The 21,168-nt window shown below is 29.8% G+C and overlaps 1 protein-coding gene across 1 annotated transcript; it reads left to right on the top strand.

The window, feature by feature from the left end:
• Window positions 1–685: 685 nt before the first annotated feature.
• Window positions 686–5,134, top strand: LOC109818301 (uncharacterized). Its single transcript, XM_020383742.3, has 9 exons — window positions 686–1,024; window positions 1,147–1,274; window positions 1,392–1,506; window positions 2,447–2,583; window positions 2,654–2,934; window positions 3,943–3,979; window positions 4,095–4,116; window positions 4,200–4,332; window positions 4,516–5,134. Exons 1-9 carry the CDS (start codon window positions 1,017–1,019, stop codon window positions 4,609–4,611), a joined length of 957 nt encoding a protein of 318 aa, XP_020239331.3. The 5' UTR covers window positions 686–1,016; the 3' UTR covers window positions 4,612–5,134.
• Window positions 5,135–21,168: the final 16,034 nt, after the last annotated feature.

The following is a 21,168-nucleotide window of genomic DNA, read 5'->3' as shown; positions in this document are numbered from 1 at the left end:
TCTAGGCCTATCCGATGCTGATTTTTTATAGATATATTTCATATCTTACTGATATCTCGATTCTTCATTATATTTAATGTCTTTATTTTTTTTCTTTTTTAATTTGATCTTCGTCATTATAGATTTTCTGCTGATAATATTGAAGTAAAAATCATGGTAGGTAAGATTTAATGATTTTCTTTAGCATCTATAAAATAAAATAAGGCATAGATTTAGACCAAATTAATATGCTTCAACTTATCTTGACTTTTAATTAAATAAAGGGATATGATGCTAACTGATAAAATTATACAAAAAAATGTTAATTATAGTCATGTTTGAAATAATATTAGGATAGGGTTGATAAATTAAGTGGAATGACCCTTCAAAATATTTTTTTATATTGAGGGGAATATTATTAATAACTTATAAAATATTATACTATATATAAGGAAAAATTCTTATATACATATAGTTTATAAATATATTTAATTAAAAATGTAAAGTTAATTAAATTAATAATTAAAAAAGCAATTAAATTCTTTTTGAAACTAGTTTAATATTATCTTACCTTTTTCTGAATAATTTTGTTTATTGATAATTAGTCATTCAAGACTTGCTAAATATGTCAAACATGGCTTAAATTTTGGAGGATTAGGCATGCCAACCTGCTTTTACTTATTAGGTTGGTTTTTAATAGGTTAAGTAACTTAACTTAGCCATTTTCGACAAGTTGACCCAGAGAGTTTAACAAACTTTACCATTCCTAATACAGGTGATTTGGAAAATCTGAACCATCAATGATTGATTGAGTGACCTAGCTAGTTAAATTGCATTCCTTTTTAATTACTATAGGCTTGTTGATTGGGAACTTTTTCATATTCTTGATGGTTTTAAATTTACATAAAAAAAGAAAGAGAAAACCCTTATGTTAGTTTCTGGATTCTACACATCATAAATATCGTAGTTTTGTGATTAATTTGCAGTTTGAAGAATTTGACGTTGATGAAAGTACCTCCTCCTATGATGATCATGTGATGCAAAAGTATGTCCATCAAATTTTTGAAAATTATGTTTTCTTTATCCCGTCATAATATGTTGTTGCTTATCATTTGGAATTATTGCATATTTTTTCATTGAACTTATTTAACCGTGTAATATACCTAGCAATATTCGTCTATCTCAACTGTTGATGGACGTGGACATGGACATTGAAAGTTTTCTACGAGATAGTTCACTTGATGTGACTCCCCAGCCTGAGTTTCAAGTTGATTCATTTGGAACGTCGAAACGAGGTTCATAAAACCATAATTCCATAGAGGAATTGTAAATGCAATAGTTGTATATTTTCTCTATTTTTGGCATGTTGATCACTATCTTAATTTTTTTTTCTTAAGAATCTAATTTTTCAGGTGTTATTACGTCAAATTTGAAGCTGATTTCAACACCAACTATGAGAGAGCATCCTCAATTTTCTAAAAGAAAGAAAATTGTTTTAGACCATAAAAGACTTGTCCTGAGCAATGAGTATGTCATAGTAATTATATAAAATATATTCCCACAAGCCCTTTTAATTATTATTTCTTATTGATAGAGATTGGTGTGGAAAAATTTGTGCAATTATTTTAGTAAATATTCTATAACTGATTGTTACCCGAAAATTTAGTACATTTACTTTGATTTCTTACACTTATAGGAAATCCACCAAATCATTGGTTTCTACCATTTTCTTTCCTTTTCTTATAAAGGTTGTAGGAGTATATATCTAGACCATGTGTGTATCATCTAAATGTTGAATAATACCCCATCTTGCTCAATATATAAAATGGAATGAATGAGAGCATGGTTCCAATCTCTAATTGCTTTTGTTTCTACTGAAATAGTTTGAACACCTCTCTTTGGCAAATGATTCTTTGCTACTACAAATGATTCTTTGCTACTAGGTGCTTTTTTTCATTTTCCTTTCTCTCATAACTTTATTAGCTTCCATTGGTGATTCCATGCATTAAACAATTGTCTTAATTGCTAGAAGTTATTACATAGGATGCACCTTATCTTATTGCAACTTCAAGGGTGGTGTTTAGTCAACCAGATACATGACTCAAATGAAGCTTATAAATTTTGAATTTTAATATTACTAAAATATGAGAGAAAAAACCTCTAAACACCATTTTGATTCCTATTCTTAGAGTAAATTGAATATTTTTTTCATCCTTCTTTGTCTCATGTTTCTATACTTGTCAGCACTTTTTTAGAACTATTATCTTTTGATTTCACTCTAATATTTAGAGTTTGTTTATATACAAACTAAAAGCATTTTTTAAGTTTTTTTTACTAAAAATAGAGATTAATTTTAATAAATAATCTCTTAAAAGAATTTTTAACTTACATTGAAATAGGCTCTTGATAATATGTAACTTTCCATTTTGAACTCTGATTGTACACTTTCTTTTTTGAACCATTTCAGGGTACTTAAAGAGAACATTCGTAATGCAAGTGACTTAGTGTCTAACAGAAGAAAATCTCACCGTACTGTACATACTATGCAAAGAGAATCTCTCATTGCTAGTCTTCCTAATAGATTCTATGAGCCTTTGCATCCTTGTAAGTTTGATTTGTAACTCTCTTTTTGTTCATAAACTCTTATATCTCTACTAATGTTGTTTTTCTCTAGGTTCCTCAAAGCTTCAACTCCTATTCTCCAAGAAGGAAATGAAAATACCAGATTCCCTACAGATTGTGGAAACTTTAGGGAAGTTAGATTTGTCAGAATCTCAAATTGTTGGCAGTCTAGAGCCTATAGCAAGTATTCTACCAACCCCTTATCATTGCCCAAATGTATCTGGATCTCAAGCTTCTAGAATTCTAGAGCATATAGTACCTTCTAGTACAAATGAAAGCATAGAGATTGAGCAATCTTCGGAAAGGAATGAAGTGCTTAGTCTCACGGATGAGGTAAGGAATAACTAAATGATGAAAATTCTCTTTGATGTTATAACAAAAACACTATGATTAGTTTGTCATACATTCATAAATGTCTCCACACAACTCATGTAAAGAAAAACATTGTTGTTCAATCTAGGAACCTTGAATTAATATGAAACATTAGATTATATGACAAAGGCAAACATTGTTAGAATATATGAAAATATCAAATATTATCTTTGATTATAGAGTATCCCATAAGACTAGCTTCCTTTGTATTATCTCTTTGGATTTTATTTGTTTCCAATTTATTTAGTATTAGTATTTTAGCATGTGTAATATATGTGTAGTCTAAATATTTATTATATATAACTAAAGTTTGTATTAAATTATATATACAAATAAATATTATGTTTAAATATATAAGTTATTTTTAAAATTTGTATAAATAGATATTTTTAAACATATAAATTATATTTTATATTTATGATAAATAATTTATATTGTATTACAAGATTATTTTTATTTCAGATAATTTATTCTAAAATATTAAAATTTGATTCATAAATAATTATGATAAATAAAAATCAAATTAGATAAGAAATTAAAAAAAATTATAAAAACTCTCTCATTCAAGAAAAATTTCTAAAAATGTAGTCATAAGAAAAATATATATAATTAATATATAGGGGTTAATTAAAATTTTTGTAATTAATTTATTATACAATATTAAAATTTGATTCATAAATACTTATGATAAATAAAAATCAAATTAGATAAGAAATTAAAAAAAAAATCCTAGAAACTCTCTCATTCAAGAAAAGTTCCTAAAAATGCTCTAGCGCAAGAAAAATGCTTGTAATTAATATATAGGGATTAATTACCATGTTTGCATTTTCATTTGTTTAAAATTCCCACCCCTAATCCTTCTATTTTCCTCTACTCATTAATTTTGAGTTATAATAAGTCCCTCTTTAGTTTTCTTGTTTTCTCCTTATTCTTGGACTATGATCTAATTAATGTATATGTTTGTCTTAGGAAATAAATTCAAGTGCAACAGAGAATTCAGAATTATGTGAGAACTCTTGTAAATCTTCATTTATAATTTTAATATTTTTTTTTAATTTCTATGCTTAGCATGATAGTACATATATAATTTCTTTATTTTTTTTCTTCTTTCTTTATTGTAGGTGGGTGGTCTGGTTGTACTAGGTGAGATATTAGTAGGATTTTGGAAGTTCAACAATTCAATTATTGTTTACAAGAATGACTTGTGATGGTCTTCTATTGTGCAGGAAAGTTGCAAGTTACTTGCACCAGAGTTTTCTACATCCAAAGGAACAAAGAGAGGAGGATGTTGTAAACTTTTCACAAGTTTTTAGAGGCAAGGCCCCGAAAGAATCTGCAAGGTTATTTTATGAAATACTGGTATGTTCCATTTGAGTATGGTATATTGATGAAATTAAAAAAAAATTACTAGACCTCATAATTGACCAATTTTTCTGAATGTTATTTGTGGAGTTGTTTTCTTATTGAAAAGGAATTCAAATTATCACTTGATTAGTGGAGAGAAAGAGATTTTAACCTTACTTTTTGTCTAATGTTTTTCAGGTTTTGAAAAGTACAGGCTTTGTAGATGTGGAGCAAACGGAAGCTTATGGTGATATTGCAATTTCTAAGCTCCCAAAATTAGATCAAAGTTTTTGATATAATAGTCTATTAAATTAAATTACATAGGTAGATATCAAAGGTGATATAGAAATAGAAAATTGGTAGGATTCTGGTAGATTTATTTGTAGTAGTTTTTTGATTGTGGAATTAATTATTCTTATAATTATGCATCATTTTACCTATCCTATTTATTTTAACAATTATCTATCGCCAAATTTGTGGATTTCCACCACAATTTTCTCAATATAAGGCAAAGTTAGAAACTTTAATTTATCACATTTTGGCAAATGATATAAAGATTCAAAAATATTTTTGAAATCTAGAGAAAGCCTTACTTATCTAAATTTGTTTCATCACACAATAGTCTTTTCTAAGTGTGAGAATCAAGTGCACCAATTTACGTATGATTCGTAAGACGTTTTATGTTTTCTTCAATGGGTGTCTTGTTTCTTGGAGCATAGAAAAAACGAAGAATGGATTCACAATCAAGTTTACATAAGAGTTATTGTAAGTTATTGAGTGGAGTGAGTCTACCAAGACTTACTCTTGAAGCAAAGTAGTTCCCTTCTCATATATATATATATATATATATATATATATATATATATGTGTGTGTGTGTGTGTAGCATGCAAAATTGTTTAGGTATTTAATAATTTTATTAATCATTTTTTATTTAATTTGTTGACACTCCCAAATATATTAAATGGTTGTCTCTTTTTTTTTTTTTTGTCTTCATTTTTATAGTTACTAATGGTGTTTCAGTTTTTGGACAAAAGTTATTTTCAATGGAAATTTTAAATTTTTTGACAAAAAATATCTGTGGATAAAAATCCATCAAAAGTTTTAGATTAAAACTTACATCATAATTCTATTGGTAATATCTATTACAAATTTTACAATTTTTGATAGACAAAAATTCGTAAAATAAAATCATAAATAAATTTTTCTTATCTACATAATTGAATCTATTAGTAACATCTGTTGTTAATGTCATTTTTCTGACGGATCTAAATTCATCAAAAAGAATTTATTAGTAATTAACCTTTTTCTTGTAGTGAGTACTCATATATAGTTGTATAACAACTTAAAGCTCCAAAATGATTTAAAACCTCCACTAGTTTATATTATTAAGTACAAGGCTTATGGAGAAGATTGACATAATTAACTTACACAAGACTAAACATTAGTTTTGTTGTAATTTATTTTACTTTCTTGATTTTACAACATGAATCCATCATCATCAAATAAACTTTGAAAGTTATTCTCTCTCTATATATATATATATTGGCTCACAATCTAAGGGTATATTTTGCCTACTCATAATTACTTGAAGCTCTAAAGATTCAATGTCTCAAATTAGGGAGCATGTTTTGATTACAAAAATAAGAAACTAGATTTTTTTTCCTTTTGGTTGTCTATCATTTATTGGAAGAGAAAAATAAATACTATTTATATATTTTCTTCAAAGTTGGTATATAGATCCCCAATAAGAGCTACTAACTAAATGATTTAGTATTGGCAATCCCATGATTGCAATCATTTATTGTTACAAGAAAACAACCTACATGTAGACACAAACTCAATTTTCCAAATGATAACAACATATTGAACTAAATTTCTACGTTGCGAGAGAAAATGTTTAAAATGAGTTTATCCATTTATTACTAGTTAGTTCTCAAATGCAAATTGTGGATATACTCATCAAACCACTTGTCTCGAGCCCTTTCAAAGGACTTTAATCCAAGCTTGGAATGGTGAAGATGCACCTTTTAGCATAAATGGTGTTTTAGGATTTAGAATCAAGGTTAGTTAGTAGTTTCGATATCTAGATTACAACAATTAGTTTTAGTTATGAAAGTTGGTATTTTTAAAGTTTTTCGCAACTAAACAGTTAAGTTAATAAAAGTTGTTCATCCAAAAGTGTGAGTGATAAGGGATAGAATAAAATACTTTGTATTTTTATACTAGTTCACTCAATTGTGTTGCATCCAATTACTTGCAAACTCAAAGGACTATACTAACTTGGAAACTTTTGTAAACAAGTATTCTCAATCTCATTCCTTGTTAAACCAAGTATTTTCTATGCCACTTTTGGCTAAGATGCGACAACACATTGAAGTATTGTTTAACAAGTCTCTTCATACTTATAAGAAAAAGGTTTTGAGTGTTTACAAGATAACTCTAATAGAGAGGATACGTATGTTTAGGTACACTCAAAAGAGGTTTTACTTGTTAAGGTAGGGATAACTAGCTTCATTTTTCTCTATGATCATTCACTTGATGATGATAATAGAAGACACTTAACACTTAGAGATATTTTGTCAATGTTTTGGCATAGTTGAAGGAGCATTTATACAATATTCACAAATTTTTACTCTTCAAGTCTTCTTATAATTTTAAGCTTTAGAGATATATTCATTGGTGAGAGCCTTGAAACTTTGTCGTTTGAGGTGTGATCTTTGATATTCACAATATGGTTGTTCTTAACACTTGTTGAAATGCTTCAAGGCTTCATAAATTATGTTTGATAAGGGAATGAAGTAGAGACCTTTGATTTTGAACGAGCTTTTATATGTGCTAATAATTCTCTTTGTGGCTAACTTTCTTTTTCTGGACATTGGAAACATATTATCCCAATTTGCGAACATTCATAAAAGAATAAATAAAGAGATATAACATTATAAAAATCAGTAGATTATTATAGCACTTATCATATATGTTTTTTTTGAACATTTAAATATGTTTATTAAAAGCATGAAGCGTTTTACAAGCATTAAACTTATAATCACTTGTAAGACGCAAATGTTTGTCATAGGCATTGAACATTGGACATAAACATTGACTATCATATTTTACTAAATGTTACATTTGTCTTATTTTACGTTTTTGTAGAATAGACACTACAAGAAAAATGCTGATTTCCGACGGAAATTTCTGACGGAAATAGGCAAATTTCCGACGGATTTTTCTTTTTCCGATGGATTTCAATCCGTTGGAAAAAGTGGCGTCGGAAAAGAAAATCCGTCGGATAATTCCGTCGGAAATTATAATTTTTTTTTTAATTTTAATAAATTTATTAATGTAACAACTCTCATATTTGACCTCTCAAGGGTTCTATTTCACAATAGAAATGTTTAGCATGTTTTATCCTTACTTGTGCAATTTCTAGGAGACTTCCCAGAAGGTCACCCATCCCAGTACTACTCCAGGTCAAGCACGCTTAACTATGAAGTTCTGATGAGTAAGCTACCGAAATGTCTATGTATGTTGTCAGTATAACTTGTACAAATTAATTCATTTAAGTCATCCTCAAATATACAATCTTATATTTGTACTATAATAATAATATATAATAATTTTATATTAAGAATAATAATAATAATAATAATAATAATAATATATTTAATTATTCTTTATTTATATGTACTTACTTTTATAATTAATATCTACTTATTTTTATTTAAAACTATAATTTAAATTATTTAAAACTATAATTTAAATTATTTAATTTTATAATTTATAATGATAATATAATTTATAAAATTATAAATATTTATTTATTACATACTTATAAATTAAATTTTAATATTTTAAATAAATTATTAATTAATTTAACATATTTATTTACCTTAAATCAAACATATAAAATTCAAAAAATGTATTTATCCTTATTTTTTTTCTAATTGTCAACTATTAATAAAATACTAACTTAAAATCTTATCTAATTATATATAATATTTTCATATAAAATTTAAAACCAGATATTAGTTATACAAAAATATTAAGATCATATAGTAAATTGTCAATAAGATTTTAGTTAAATAATTTAAAATAATTAATGTTTCAATTATATTGTTAATTAGCAAATAATTTATTCCAAAACTAATTAATTTTCCTACAAAAAATTTCTCATCGAAAATATAAATTTTTCGACAGATTTAATTTTATTTTATAAAAAATCATCTTCGATTAATATAACATTTTGTATATATGATTTAAGAGTAAAAGATTTTCAATTTAACAGTTGAATTTACAAAATTCACATTTAATATAAAGTTATTGAGCGGTGAAATACTTAGTAAAATTTATACCATTGTAATTATATATATATATATATATATTAAATGTGACTTTTACAAAGTATTACACCGATCAATAACTTTATATTAAATGTGAATTTGATAAATCCAACTATTAGATTGAAAGTTCATATCTCTTATAGATTATATATACAAAACTTTATATTAATCCAAGATGATTTGATACTTCATTCTTATAAAACAAAATTGATGTAATATATTCATTTCAAAATACACTAAAATATGAACTCTTGGATTATCTTCCAGTTGTTGTTCAATTTTAACAAAATTTGATATACACGTATAAAGTGATATGAACTTTCAATTTAACGGTTGGATTTATAAAATTTACATTTAATATAGTTATAGAGCGACATAATACTTAGTAAAAGTTACACCGGTATAATTATAACCCCCTATATTATATATATATATATATATATATATATATATACACATACATATATATACATGGACAGCTGCACGTTTGGAATAGTGAGGCACTTGCCCTCACTACTATTTGACATATACATAATTTTTTATCTAAAAAAATAATATATTTTAAAAAAATAAAATTATATTCTAATAATAGATTCAGAAAAAATGTTTATTTATTTGATATCTTTCAAATTTTTGAAAGAAATTAATTCTCATGTGATAAAAAAATTTTCTTAATAATGAATTAATTTTTTTAAAAAATTTAATTATAATATATATGTATATATATATATATATATATCTTAATATTCACATATATAATGTAATATATTAAAACAAATAATTTTTTGATAAAATAAAATTTGTAGCATGCATGTTTATCTTTTGTGTTTTTTATTTATTATATACGTTGATTGAAAAAATAAAAATAGTAAAATTGTATACATTGATTAAAAAAATCAAAATAAGAAAAATCATAAGATTTATATTCCATTTAGAATTTTATTATAAGATATATTTTAAAATAAATTATCATCTAAAAATATATATTAGATATTAAAAACATATTTATATCATAAATAAATAAATTTAACATATTTATTTTTATATTTTTAATAGTGTTAAATTATTATAAAATAAGTCTTTGTGATTGTAGTTCTACCCAAACATTTAAAAATTGTTTATGATAGATAAATAAGTCATACTTAAAATATATATTTTTAAAGAAAATTAGGTTCAAACCAAGTAAATTATAATAAGATATAGTATGACCTAATTTATTTTCATCTTTAATACTAATCGTAGATATAAAAAACTTGTAATAAATAATTATAATATATATTTATACCTTTAAAAGATATATAAAATTTTTAATACTACAAATATATATAAGAAATTAAAAAAAAAAGAAATTAAAAAAAGAAATTAAAAATAAAAATTAAAAATAAGATTTCCGACGGAAAATTCCGTCAGAAATTTCCGACGGAATAAATCAGAAATTTATAAAAACACTTTTGTTCTTCATTCCTTCTTCATCCTTGGACATGAGTTTCCTTAAATGACTTAGACAAATATTAGTGTAACATCCAGAATTTTCTATTGGTAAATAGTTAATTATTATTTATTTTATATTTGTGGAGATTATGTTCTTACAGTTATTTTAATGTGTTTTTATATAATGTTTTAAAGGTTTTTAATAATTATTAGTATTTTGATAATAAATATTTATGAAAATTATTTTTGTAATATTTTGATTTTTAGTAGCCTAGAACGGGCCGTTCTCAAACTGGAACGGGTCGTTCCAGACTACTAAAATGGCCTAAAAAGACTAGGTTGGAACGGGCCGTTCCAACACACGATTTTATGAGTAATATGCGAACCCAGAACGAGCCATTCCAGAAGTGGACGTTGTGGGTTAAGTGTAATCCCAGAACGGGCCGTTCTAGTTTGAGAACGAGTCGTTCTGGATATGAAATTTGCGTAGAATGAATGAGTCCAGAACGGACCGTTCTGAATTTGAAACGGGCCATTCTGGCCACATCTGATGCCTATAAATAGAATGTTCTAACACTCCAAAAACGCATTTTTTTCACTTTTGACCTCTTTTCTTCTATACTCTCTGAAGACCAAGGGGAACTCAGAGGAGGAGATTAGCAAGGTCTTGTTTTGGTTTCAGCTCCTGCTTATCGAGGTAAGGGGGTGAGAAACCTTGTTCTAGGTGTGGGAATGTATGTTAGGTAGTGGGATTGGCCTCCAATCCTGTGTTTGTTGTATGCTCATGTATGAAGGGTTTTCCCCAATTGTATCTGTTTCATCTATTGTTCCTCTTGTATGTAATTAATTGTATGAATTGCTTGAATGAATGATTAATTTCAGTTTTCAAATTGTAATTGTATGATTTGAGATTTTTGTGGGTTCCTACGGGAAACCCTATGAGAACTAGACAAATTTTTAAATGTTATTTAAATATAAATGTATAATTTTGAGATCTCTATGGGTTCCTATGGGAAACACTAAGGGAATGAATTTGTAATTGTAACAGACAAAATGTGAACGTTTTCTATTTTGCTTTCTGATAGCTCTATTGTGTTCCTTGTTGAATGAGATGAATGAATATGTGTTTAGTTTTGAAAATAAACAAGTTTTAATATGAATTAGAGTGCTCTGTGGGTTCATGTGAAAACCCTATGAGAAACAGACAAATTTTAAATGTTTTCTGTTTTATCTTCTGAGTTTTCTATTGTGTTCCTTGATATTTATGGGGTGTAAATATGTGTTTAATTTTGAAAATAGACAAGTTTTAATATGGATTAAAGTGCTCTGTGAAAATTTTGAATGCATGTGATAATGTGATATGACAATGAAATGTGAATATAATGATGAGATATGATGATGAAATATGATGATGAAATATGGTGATGAAATGTGTTACTGGCGCCACATGTATGAGAAAATGTAGTCTGTGTCCATACATGTGCATTTTAATGTTATATGAAAAATTGATGTCTTGGAATGAGTGAGATGAGATGTTCTTATTAATTTATTTGTTATACCTGTTTTGTTTGTGTTTGGCTATCCAATGTATATTTCTACACTGTGAGCCAGAGTGAGATCGATGTTTCTCACTCTCTTTTCTCTTGTGTTCTTTTTCTTTGATTGTCATACAGGTGATTATTAGCATGAGGCTGAAGATGTTGGTGATGAAGCTTAGGCTTCTATATTGGGATTTGCTCTGATAGGACATGTGACATCGGACGTAGATAAGATTAGATTAAGATGTTTTTATTAAATTATTTTGGAAACTTTAGTTTTATTTCTTTGTAATTTCTACTGATTTTGTTAAGTTATGGATGTGGTACTCTCTATCTGAACACGTTTGATATTTTAATTATGAAATGTTATGTTATTCAAATTTTATTATTATGTGTTATGGTATGCGGGGTAGAGGGTGTCACATTAAGTGGTATTAGAGCATGTCGATCCAATCAGCCGTGAGTTATGTACTTATCATGATTCTGTTGTGTACTCTGATAGTGTTTTGTTTGTTGTATACTTTGATGATGCTTTGCTTTGATAATGATGATGATGATGTTCTCCTTGTGCTGATATTGTTGAGTTTTATACTGTTAGATTATATTGTAATTAGAGGAATGATAGATAGATTTAGCTAATATCATTATGACTACTCTTCTTCGTTCTTATGAGTGCTGAATTATTTGATACTTCTTGCTTACGTAAGAAGTAGTGGTTGGGTGGTATCGCTTGTGTTGCAAGCATATGTGCGAGTAGTAGTAGACGAGATATTGTGCTAATCAACTAGAAACTATTGGGGCCTTAGATTTGGGTGAGACATTGATTTGTCGAGAGTTTACGGCTAATGGAGTTTCTGGAATCTATAGTTGTAGCGATTGAATCCAAGGAGATTGTATCTGAGAATTGGAGTTTTGGTATCCTTGATGAGAGATTGAAATGTTGGTAATTCCCTTGAGTGTTGGTGCTGGCATGTTAACCGTTTATGGTTTAGGTAGCATGTGAGTTTTATTTTCTAAGTCTGTTGTGCTAAATATGTGAGTTGTTTTGGTTTAGGATTGTAGTGGGAAGCTTGAATATGAAGTTGAGGTGTGAGTTTGGAAGGGTTGAGGTATTTTTGTGGCCTTAGATATATTGATACACTATTGTTGTTTGGTGTAGAGGATATTTTCGCTGCAGTTTTGTTGTTCCAGTATGAGTACCGTATTGACAGATTTAGATTTTATGGTCTTCACAAAAGTTGTAGCCTTGGACGTTATCTTTCCAATGGAACTGGAATCAGGTAAAAAGGAGGTCTATAACTCCAGTTATAGCTACTTTGGTGATCAAAGGTCTAGCTGTAAGTGCTGAATATATCTGCTGCGGTTTTTGAAATTTTTAGCTAAGAAGATGATCTTTTTAGAATCTTATTTCTTCATAGGAGTTGTAGCTTATTCTCTTATATTTCTTTTGAGATAGGTTTGAGATTATTTAGATGAGTATAAATCTCTAGGTATCATTTTCTTTGATCGTTGTTGAAGGGATATGTATGGTGTCATGATATTTTTGAATCGTTAGGCAATGCAAGGATAAAAATTGAGTTTTGTCATGATTCTGAGATGTCATGTGGATTGAGAGGTTGTTTAAGGTTGTATGATGTTATGTGGTAAAGTTGGTTCATGTACATGCTATATGGAGTAAATGGTGATTGATTCGTACATGCTTAGAAATGATATATATCGATTGTTTGAAGTAGGTATTCTAATATGATTTGATATGCATGTATGTTGATATGAGGATAGATGACCTTATGGATCAATTAGCGGACGTTTAGTAAGGTTGACCTCAAGGTGTGATATCATCAAATTAGAGTTGATAGTGAGGATTTATCCTAGACAGTTTTAAGCTAAATTATTGAAGTATGATTTTTGATTGTATAAGACGAGTTTTCTAGGTTCTGTAATTTATAGCAGACGTATAACGTAAGTCTATCTAAGATAGAAGTTGTGCTTAAGTGGGTGATACCTAAGTCAGTTAGTGAGGTTAAGAGTTTCCTTAGATAAGCTTATTATTATAGGAGAGTTATTGAGGAAATTCCTAAGATAACATTACCTTAGACTAGATTGACAAGGAAGAGGAGTTGCCTTTGTGTGGGATGGCAAGTATGAGAGTAGCTTCCAAACTCTTAAGGAAAGGTTGGCTAGTGCTAATATTACTGGATTTTAGTAAGCCTTTTATGGTATATAGTAGTGCTTCTAAGATAGTTTTTGGCGAAGTGTTGATGCAAGAAGGAACGGTAGTAGCTTATGCTTCTAGTAAATTGAGAAATCATAAGAGGAATTACCTTACTCATAACTTTAAGTTAGCGGTTGTAATATTTATACTAAGATTTGGAGACACTACCTATATGATTCTAAGCTTGAGGTATTTAGTGATCGTTAGGGCCTTAAATATCTTTTGATCAAGGGAGATAGTTGGAATTTCTCAAGGACTAGGATTTTAATCTTAGTTGTTATCTAGGTAAAGCTAATGTGGTGATCGATGCTTTGAGTAGGAAACCTTTATATTTTTCTTTCCTTATGATTAGAGAGATTGATCTTTTAGTTCAAATTAGGGATTTAAGCTTGACTTATGAGGTTACCCTTAGTAGTGTGAGACTAGGTATGACTCGAGTAACTAGTGAATTATCAAAGGAGAATCGGGGGAGCACAATTAGTGATTCATTTTGGTGACAAGATATGAGGCTATAGGACGAGGTAATGGAGAGAAGTTTGCCTTGGGTATAGATGAAGTGGTAAAACTTGGAGACCGAGTATGTGTACCTTGTGAACTTATGCTTAGGTGGTTGATCTTTAGAGAGGGTCATAGAAGAAAAGCTAATATTGTGGCAGATGCCTTGAGTAGGATGACCATTCACCTACCATCTTTGATGATTTAAGGGTTGGATTGGATTGAAGAACTTAGAGACTTAAGCGTGATGTGTGATCCTACCCTTAGGAGCATTGAATTTAGTATGTTGAAAGTGACTAGTAAATTAATGGATGAGATTAGAGAAGCCCAAGAGTTAGATCTTTTCTTAGTAAACCAAGTGGAGAGGATTGGTATAGGTATAGATAGCCATTTATGAGTGAAAGTTGATGGTGTTTTCGAGTTTAATGATAGGATCTATGTGCCTACTAATCTTGAATTTAGGAAGATGATCTTAGAGGGAGGACATAAGAGTAGTCTTAACATTCATTTAGGAGCTAATAAGATGTATCATAGTGGCGCAGCGAAAGCGTGGTGACCTAAGGTGAAGAAAGGAGTAGAGGAATTTGTGTACTCATGTGTAGTATGCTAGAAGTCTAAGGTGGGAACACTAAAAGGGTTTAGGATTTTTATAGCCTTTAGACGTCCTAGTTTGGAAGTGAGATTTTATATCTATGGACGTAGTTGTAGTTTTTCTTGGCATGCTTAAGAAATTTGATCTTATTTGGTTAGTGGATAGACTCACCAAGGTGGTTCACCTTATCCTTGTTGATATTAGATATTCTTTAGAGAGGTTGATAGAGTTGTACATCAATGAGGTAGTGAGGTTACTTCGATTTACCTACTAGTATAGTTTCTAATAGGCAATCGAGGAGAGTGCGACCTAGGAATTTGAGAGTCAGACGCGAGAGTACTAATGTCATTCTTTGCATGTAAATTTCGGGGACGAAATTTCAAAAAGGAGGGGAGAATTGTAACATCCTGAATTTTCTATGGGTAAATAGTTAATTATTATTTATTTTATATTTGTGGAGATTATGTTCTTATAGTTGTTTTAATGGGTTTTATGGAATGTTTTAAAGGTTTTTAATAATTATTAGTATTTTGATAATGAATATTTATGAAAATTATTTTTGTAATATTTTGATTTTTAGTAGTCTAGAAAGGGTCGTTCTCAAACTGGAACGGGCCGTTCCAGACTACTAAAATGGCCTTAAAAGACTAGGTCGGAACGGGCCGTTCCAACACATGATTTTATGAGTAATATGCGAACCTAGAACGGGTCGTTCCAGAAGTGGACGTTGTGGGTTAAGTGTAATCTCAGAACGGGTCGTTCTGGTTTGAGAACGGGCCGTTCTGGATATAAAATTTGCGTAGGATGAATGAGTCCTGAATACGCCGTTCCGGATTCGAAACGGGTCGTTCTGACCACATTTGATGCCTATAAATAGAACGTTCTGACACTCCAAAAATGCATTTTTTTCACTTTTCACCTCTTTTCTTCTATACTCTCTAAAGACCAAGGGAAACTCAGAGGAGGAGATTAGCAAGGTCTTGTTTTGGTTTCAGTGCTTGCTTATCGATGTAAGGGGGAGTGAGAAACCTTGCTCTAGGTGTGGGAATGTATGTTGGGCAGTGGGATTGGCTTCCAATCCTGTGTTTGTTGTAAGCTCATGTATGAGGAGTTTTCTCTAATTGTATTTGTTTTATCTATTGTTCCTCTTGTATGTAATTAATTGTATGAATTGCTTGAATGAATGATTAATTTCAGTTTTAAAATTATAATTGTATGATTTGATATTTCTGTGGGTTCCTACGGGAAACCCTATGAGAAGTAGACAAATTTTTAAATGTTATTTAAATATAAATGTATAATTTTGAGATCTCTATAGGTTCCTATGGGAAACCCTAAGGGAATGAATTTGTAATTGTAACAGACAAAATGTGAACGTTTTCTGTTTTTCTTTCTGATTGCTCTATTGTGTTCCTTGTTGAATGAGATGAATGAATGTGTTTAGTTTTGAAAATAAACAAGTTTTGATATGAATTAGAGTGCTTTGTGGGTTCCTGTGAAAACCCTATGAGAAACAGGCAAATTTTACATGTTTTCTGTTTTATCTTCTAAGTTTTCTGTTGTGTTCCTTGATGTTTATGGAGTGTAAATATGTGTTTAATTTTGAAAATAGACAAGTTTTAATATAGATTAAAGTGCTCTGTGAAAATTGTGAATGACATGTGATAATGTGATATGACAATGAAATGTGAATATAATGATGAGATATGATGATGAAAGATGATGATGAAATGTGGTGATGAAATGTGATGATGAGATGTGATGATGACTATGTGATATGAGAATGAGACATGATAATGTGATATGAGGATGCATAGAGTCTTGATTGACATGCATCATGTGCATAAATTTTTTTAAGGGTACGATATGGAATACACCGCCAGAGAAGGCCCCCTAGTGTAAAAGCTTTGGGGATTAGTCCTTGGGGATAGCTCGGTTTGTAAGTCCCAGTCTCGCCTATTGTGTGCATGGGATGTATCTTGTGCGCCTTAGCTATCCCGACGAGACTCTAGTAGTATGTCCTTCTAGTGAGAGTGCGCAGAGGGTGTGACCCGGAATGTACTCCTAGACTACTCTTCGTGTATTGCTAGCGGCAATATGCCATGTGATATGTTTACTAGCGCCACATGCATGATAAAATGTAGTCCGTGTCCATACATGTGCATTTTAATGTTATATGAAAAATTGATGTCTTGGAATGAGTGAGATGTGATGTTCTTATTAATTTATCTGTTATACCTGTTTTGTTTGTGTTTGGCTATCCGACATATATTTCTACACTGTGAGCCAGAGTGAGATGTTTCTCACTCCTTTTTCTCTTGTGTTGTTTTTCTTTGACTGTCATACAAGTGATTATCAGCATGAGGTTGAAGATGTTGGTGATGAAGCTTAGGCTTCTATATTGGAATTTGCTCTGATAGGACATGTGACATCGGGCGTAGATAGGATTAGATTAAGATGTTTTTATTAAATTATTTTGGAAACTTTAGTTTTATTTCTTTGTAATTTTTGCTGATTTTGTTAAGTTATGGATGTGGTACTCTCTATCTGAACATGTTTGATATTTTTATTATGAAATGTTATGTTATTCAAATTTTATTGTTATGTGTCATGGTATGCGGGGTAGAGGGTGTCACAATTAGTCTCTCAAGGTCATTGTTTTGTTATCATCAAAACTAGAGTGTTAGACATATTGAATCATCTTTGGTTCAACAAGAAAGACTCTTGAAGACAATGCTACTCAAACACTATGAGTAGACTTTGAACTTGCTTCTCACACCAACCAAATCTTGCAAGCATTTTAGAGAAAACCCTTCTCTAAAGATTCTTCTAACACTCTTGCACCAAGTGAAGAAAGAAAGATCTTTTCTTCAATGAAAATATTTCAACAATAAGAACACTTTCACCTGGTCTTCTAGAAACTTTCTTTGAAAAACTTTAATCACCTAATGTTGGTGAAAACCCATGAACTACCACAAAATATACTTTCTCAAACCTCTAAATTTTTGAATAAACATTTCTAAGTTTTAAGAGTGAGATGTTCAAATGTATTTATAAGAAATTTTTTTGTAACAACTTGTAATGAATTATAAGCATATGGTAATTAATTACCATGATTTTCTCTCTTCCATATTTGCAAAACAACTACAATAAGTGATTACAATATTCTTATAATCGATTAAAACAAGAGATCAAGTTTCTAGAAATACAATTGTATAGGTTATCTTAAAACTATAATCGATTATATCAGTTCATTAAGTTTGAACATGGAACTCAACAAGCCTTCTTGATTGATTATGATATTTTTGTGATCGATTAGAATAGGACAAATCATATATTTTTCAAAGAAGATAAAACCTTTGTAATGATTACTAATTTGTTGTAATCAATCAAAACAATAACTTCTCACTTGTATTTCGAAAGCAAAAAGCCATGTAATTGATTACACATTCTCTATAATTAATTAAAATAGAACGAATGACTTTTTCTATATAACAAGTTTATATTGTATAATTGATTAATAGAATATGGTAATTGTAACACCCTAGTTTTCATACTTTTTATTGAGAGTGATTTAGTAATTTTCATAAAATTTATTTAAGGTGTTTTAGTAGCCCAGAACGGGTCGTTCCCAAATTGGAACGGGTCGTTCCAAGCTATTAAAAGCTTGATATTTAGTAGTCTAGAACAGGTCGTTCCCAAATTGAAATAGGTCGTTCCAAGCCACTAAAAAAGCCTATAACCCTAGTTGGGAACGGGCCGTTCCAAATGTCGTTGTGTGTTAAAACCCAACTCCAGAATGGGCCGTTTTGGTTTAAGAACGGGCCGTTCTAGATGCGAAGTTTACACATGATGAAAGGATACAGAACGGGTTGTTCCAAATTTGAAACGGGTAGTTCTGGCCACTCCTGAAATCTATAAATAGAGCACTCTGGCACTATTAGTGGACACACTCTCTGGAGACCAAGGAGAACCAAGAGAAGGAGATCAACCAAATTCTGCTCTAGCTTCATCTTCTGCTTATCCAGGTAAGGGGGAGTGAGAAACCTCGCTCGGGGGTGTGAAAATAATTGTTGGGTAGCTAGATTGGCCCTCAATCCCTTGCCTGATGCATGCTTCTAGGAACAAGCAAAATATGAATGTTTTCTGTTTTGCCTTCTGACTGTTCTGTTGTGTTCCATGTTGGATGTAATGTGTGAATATGTAATTAAGTTTGAGAATAAATATGTTTTGATATGAATTATAATGCTCTGTGGGTTCCTAAACACTATGAGAAACAGGCAAAATATGAATGTTTTCTATTTTTCCTTTTGATTGTTCTATTGTGTTCCTTGTGTGATGTAGAGTGTAAATATGTATTTGATTTCAAAATTAGATAAGTTTTGATATGAATTAAAGTGCTCTGTGGGTTCCTGTGCAAAATCCTATGAGGAACAATTATGAGTATGACTATGTGAAATATGAACAAATGACATGAGACATGATGTGAATGAGAATGTACTAATGTGAACACTATGACTATGAGAATGTGAAACGTGATGAAATGAGATAAGAAATGAAAATTCCATGTCAAGTGAAATGTTGATTCAATTAAATAGTGAATGTGTGACCTGCATCATGTGCATATATGACTTATTCTAGGTGTGCCGCTTAGGCCGCATACCAGTGATGTAACAAGCTATGAGATGAAATGACTTATTCCAGGTGTGCCGCTTAGGCCGCATACCAGTGATGTAACAAACTATGAGATGAAATGACCTATTCCAGGTATGTCGTTTAGGCCGCATACCAGTGATGTAACAAGCTATGTGATGAATGATTTATTCTAGGTGTGGCACTTAGGCCGCATACCAGTGATGTAATAAGTTATTCTAGGTGTACCTTGGGTCACCAGTGATGAAATGATGAGAAATGTGAAGCTTCCGTATGGCGCCACATGCATGCATTTACAAGTCGAGTCCGTGACATCATTGCATGATAAATGAGTATGCATATGATATTTGATTGTGTATGTGTATTGTTTACATGTGATTTGTGCTTGTGACTTATGTTTGTTGTGTTTGTGTTATCTATTTATTTCTACACCTGAACATGAGTGAGATGTTTCTCACTCCCTTGTTGTTCTTTGTATGTGTTTAAATTGTGTTGCAAGTGATCATCAACACGAGAATGTTGGTGACGAGGCTTAGACTTCAATTGGGCATGCTCTGATAGGATATGTGACATCGAGTCATAATTAGGCTTAGTTTAGGATTTCCTTATTGTTATTTTGTTTTGGAAAAGATTCATTTTTCTATCAATTCCGCATTTGACCATGTTTGAAGTTTACGAATGTGAATTCTCTACTCTTATGTTAATGGATTCATTGTTTTAAGTCTAAAGATTTTATTTAAACCAAGAATATGTTTTTATAATTGTTGTATATGTATGTTGGGATAGAGGGTGTCACAGTAATCATTTACCCTATTTCAAAATCATTACTTTTTGTTTATGACTTTTCTTTTTGTAATCTCACTTCATGCTTGGTTCATTTTGATTACCATTTATGATTAGTCATTTTTTAGTTAATGCAGTAAAGTTCAAGTTGTTGAACAACTTACCTATCTAATTCCAAAAAGTGACCTTTATAGTGAGGAAGATATGATAAAGCTAAAACGGTTATTACAATCTTCAATCCTTACATCTTCATGAAGCACCATTTCTAATTGTACCCATCGATCACTCAATTTAGGATTAGCCTATTTTTGCAAGGTGGCCTTGAATGGAAACTCCAACATTTTTTTTTTTTTGGTAGAAAATCATACCATCATCTTGATGCTACAACCATCATTCTTTGTTGGGTTTTTTCATTGTCACTCTCACTTTCTTGGACCATTATTGTTGTTTTTCTCATACCACCATTATTAACTGTGGATATGATAAAGCCAATTAGACTCAACAACTTAATATACTTGTCAAAAATGGAAAGTGGAGAAAAGTCATCTAAACCACCAATTAACTTAATTATTGTCAACTCGGTTAGTCAAAGGTGGATTAGGGTAGATTGATTCATTTTTGTTTTAGAAACCTTATTAATGTTAGTTGTTATTGTAACTTATTAGAGTTTGATTTACATATTGTTAATTTTTGTGTTTATGTTATGTTGGCTAGTTGGATTGAATTGATATTTTTTTAATGGTTGCTTTCTTTTTCTTATTTTTTTTTAGATCAACCTACCATTTTATAACTTACTTTTGTTTTACTTT

The sequence above is a fragment of the Cajanus cajan genome, chromosome 4 (genome assembly GCF_000230855.2).
Source record: "Cajanus cajan strain Asha chromosome 4, NIPB_CcT2T_4, whole genome shotgun sequence".
Lineage (NCBI taxonomy): Eukaryota > Viridiplantae > Streptophyta > Magnoliopsida > Fabales > Fabaceae > Cajanus > Cajanus cajan.
This window is presented reverse-complemented; position numbering and strand designations above follow the sequence as displayed.

What these genes read in the sequence shown, in the direction of transcription:
- LOC109818301 (XM_020383742.3), top strand. An exon ending in ATTTGGAACGTCGAAACGAG is followed by an intron (nt 1,275 to 1,391) that starts GTTCATAAAACC and finishes CTAATTTTTCAG; the next exon opens with GTGTTATTACGTCAAATTTG. An exon ending in TGCTTAGTCTCACGGATGAG is followed by an intron (nt 2,935 to 3,942) that starts GTAAGGAATAAC and finishes TGTTTGTCTTAG; the next exon opens with GAAATAAATTCAAGTGCAAC.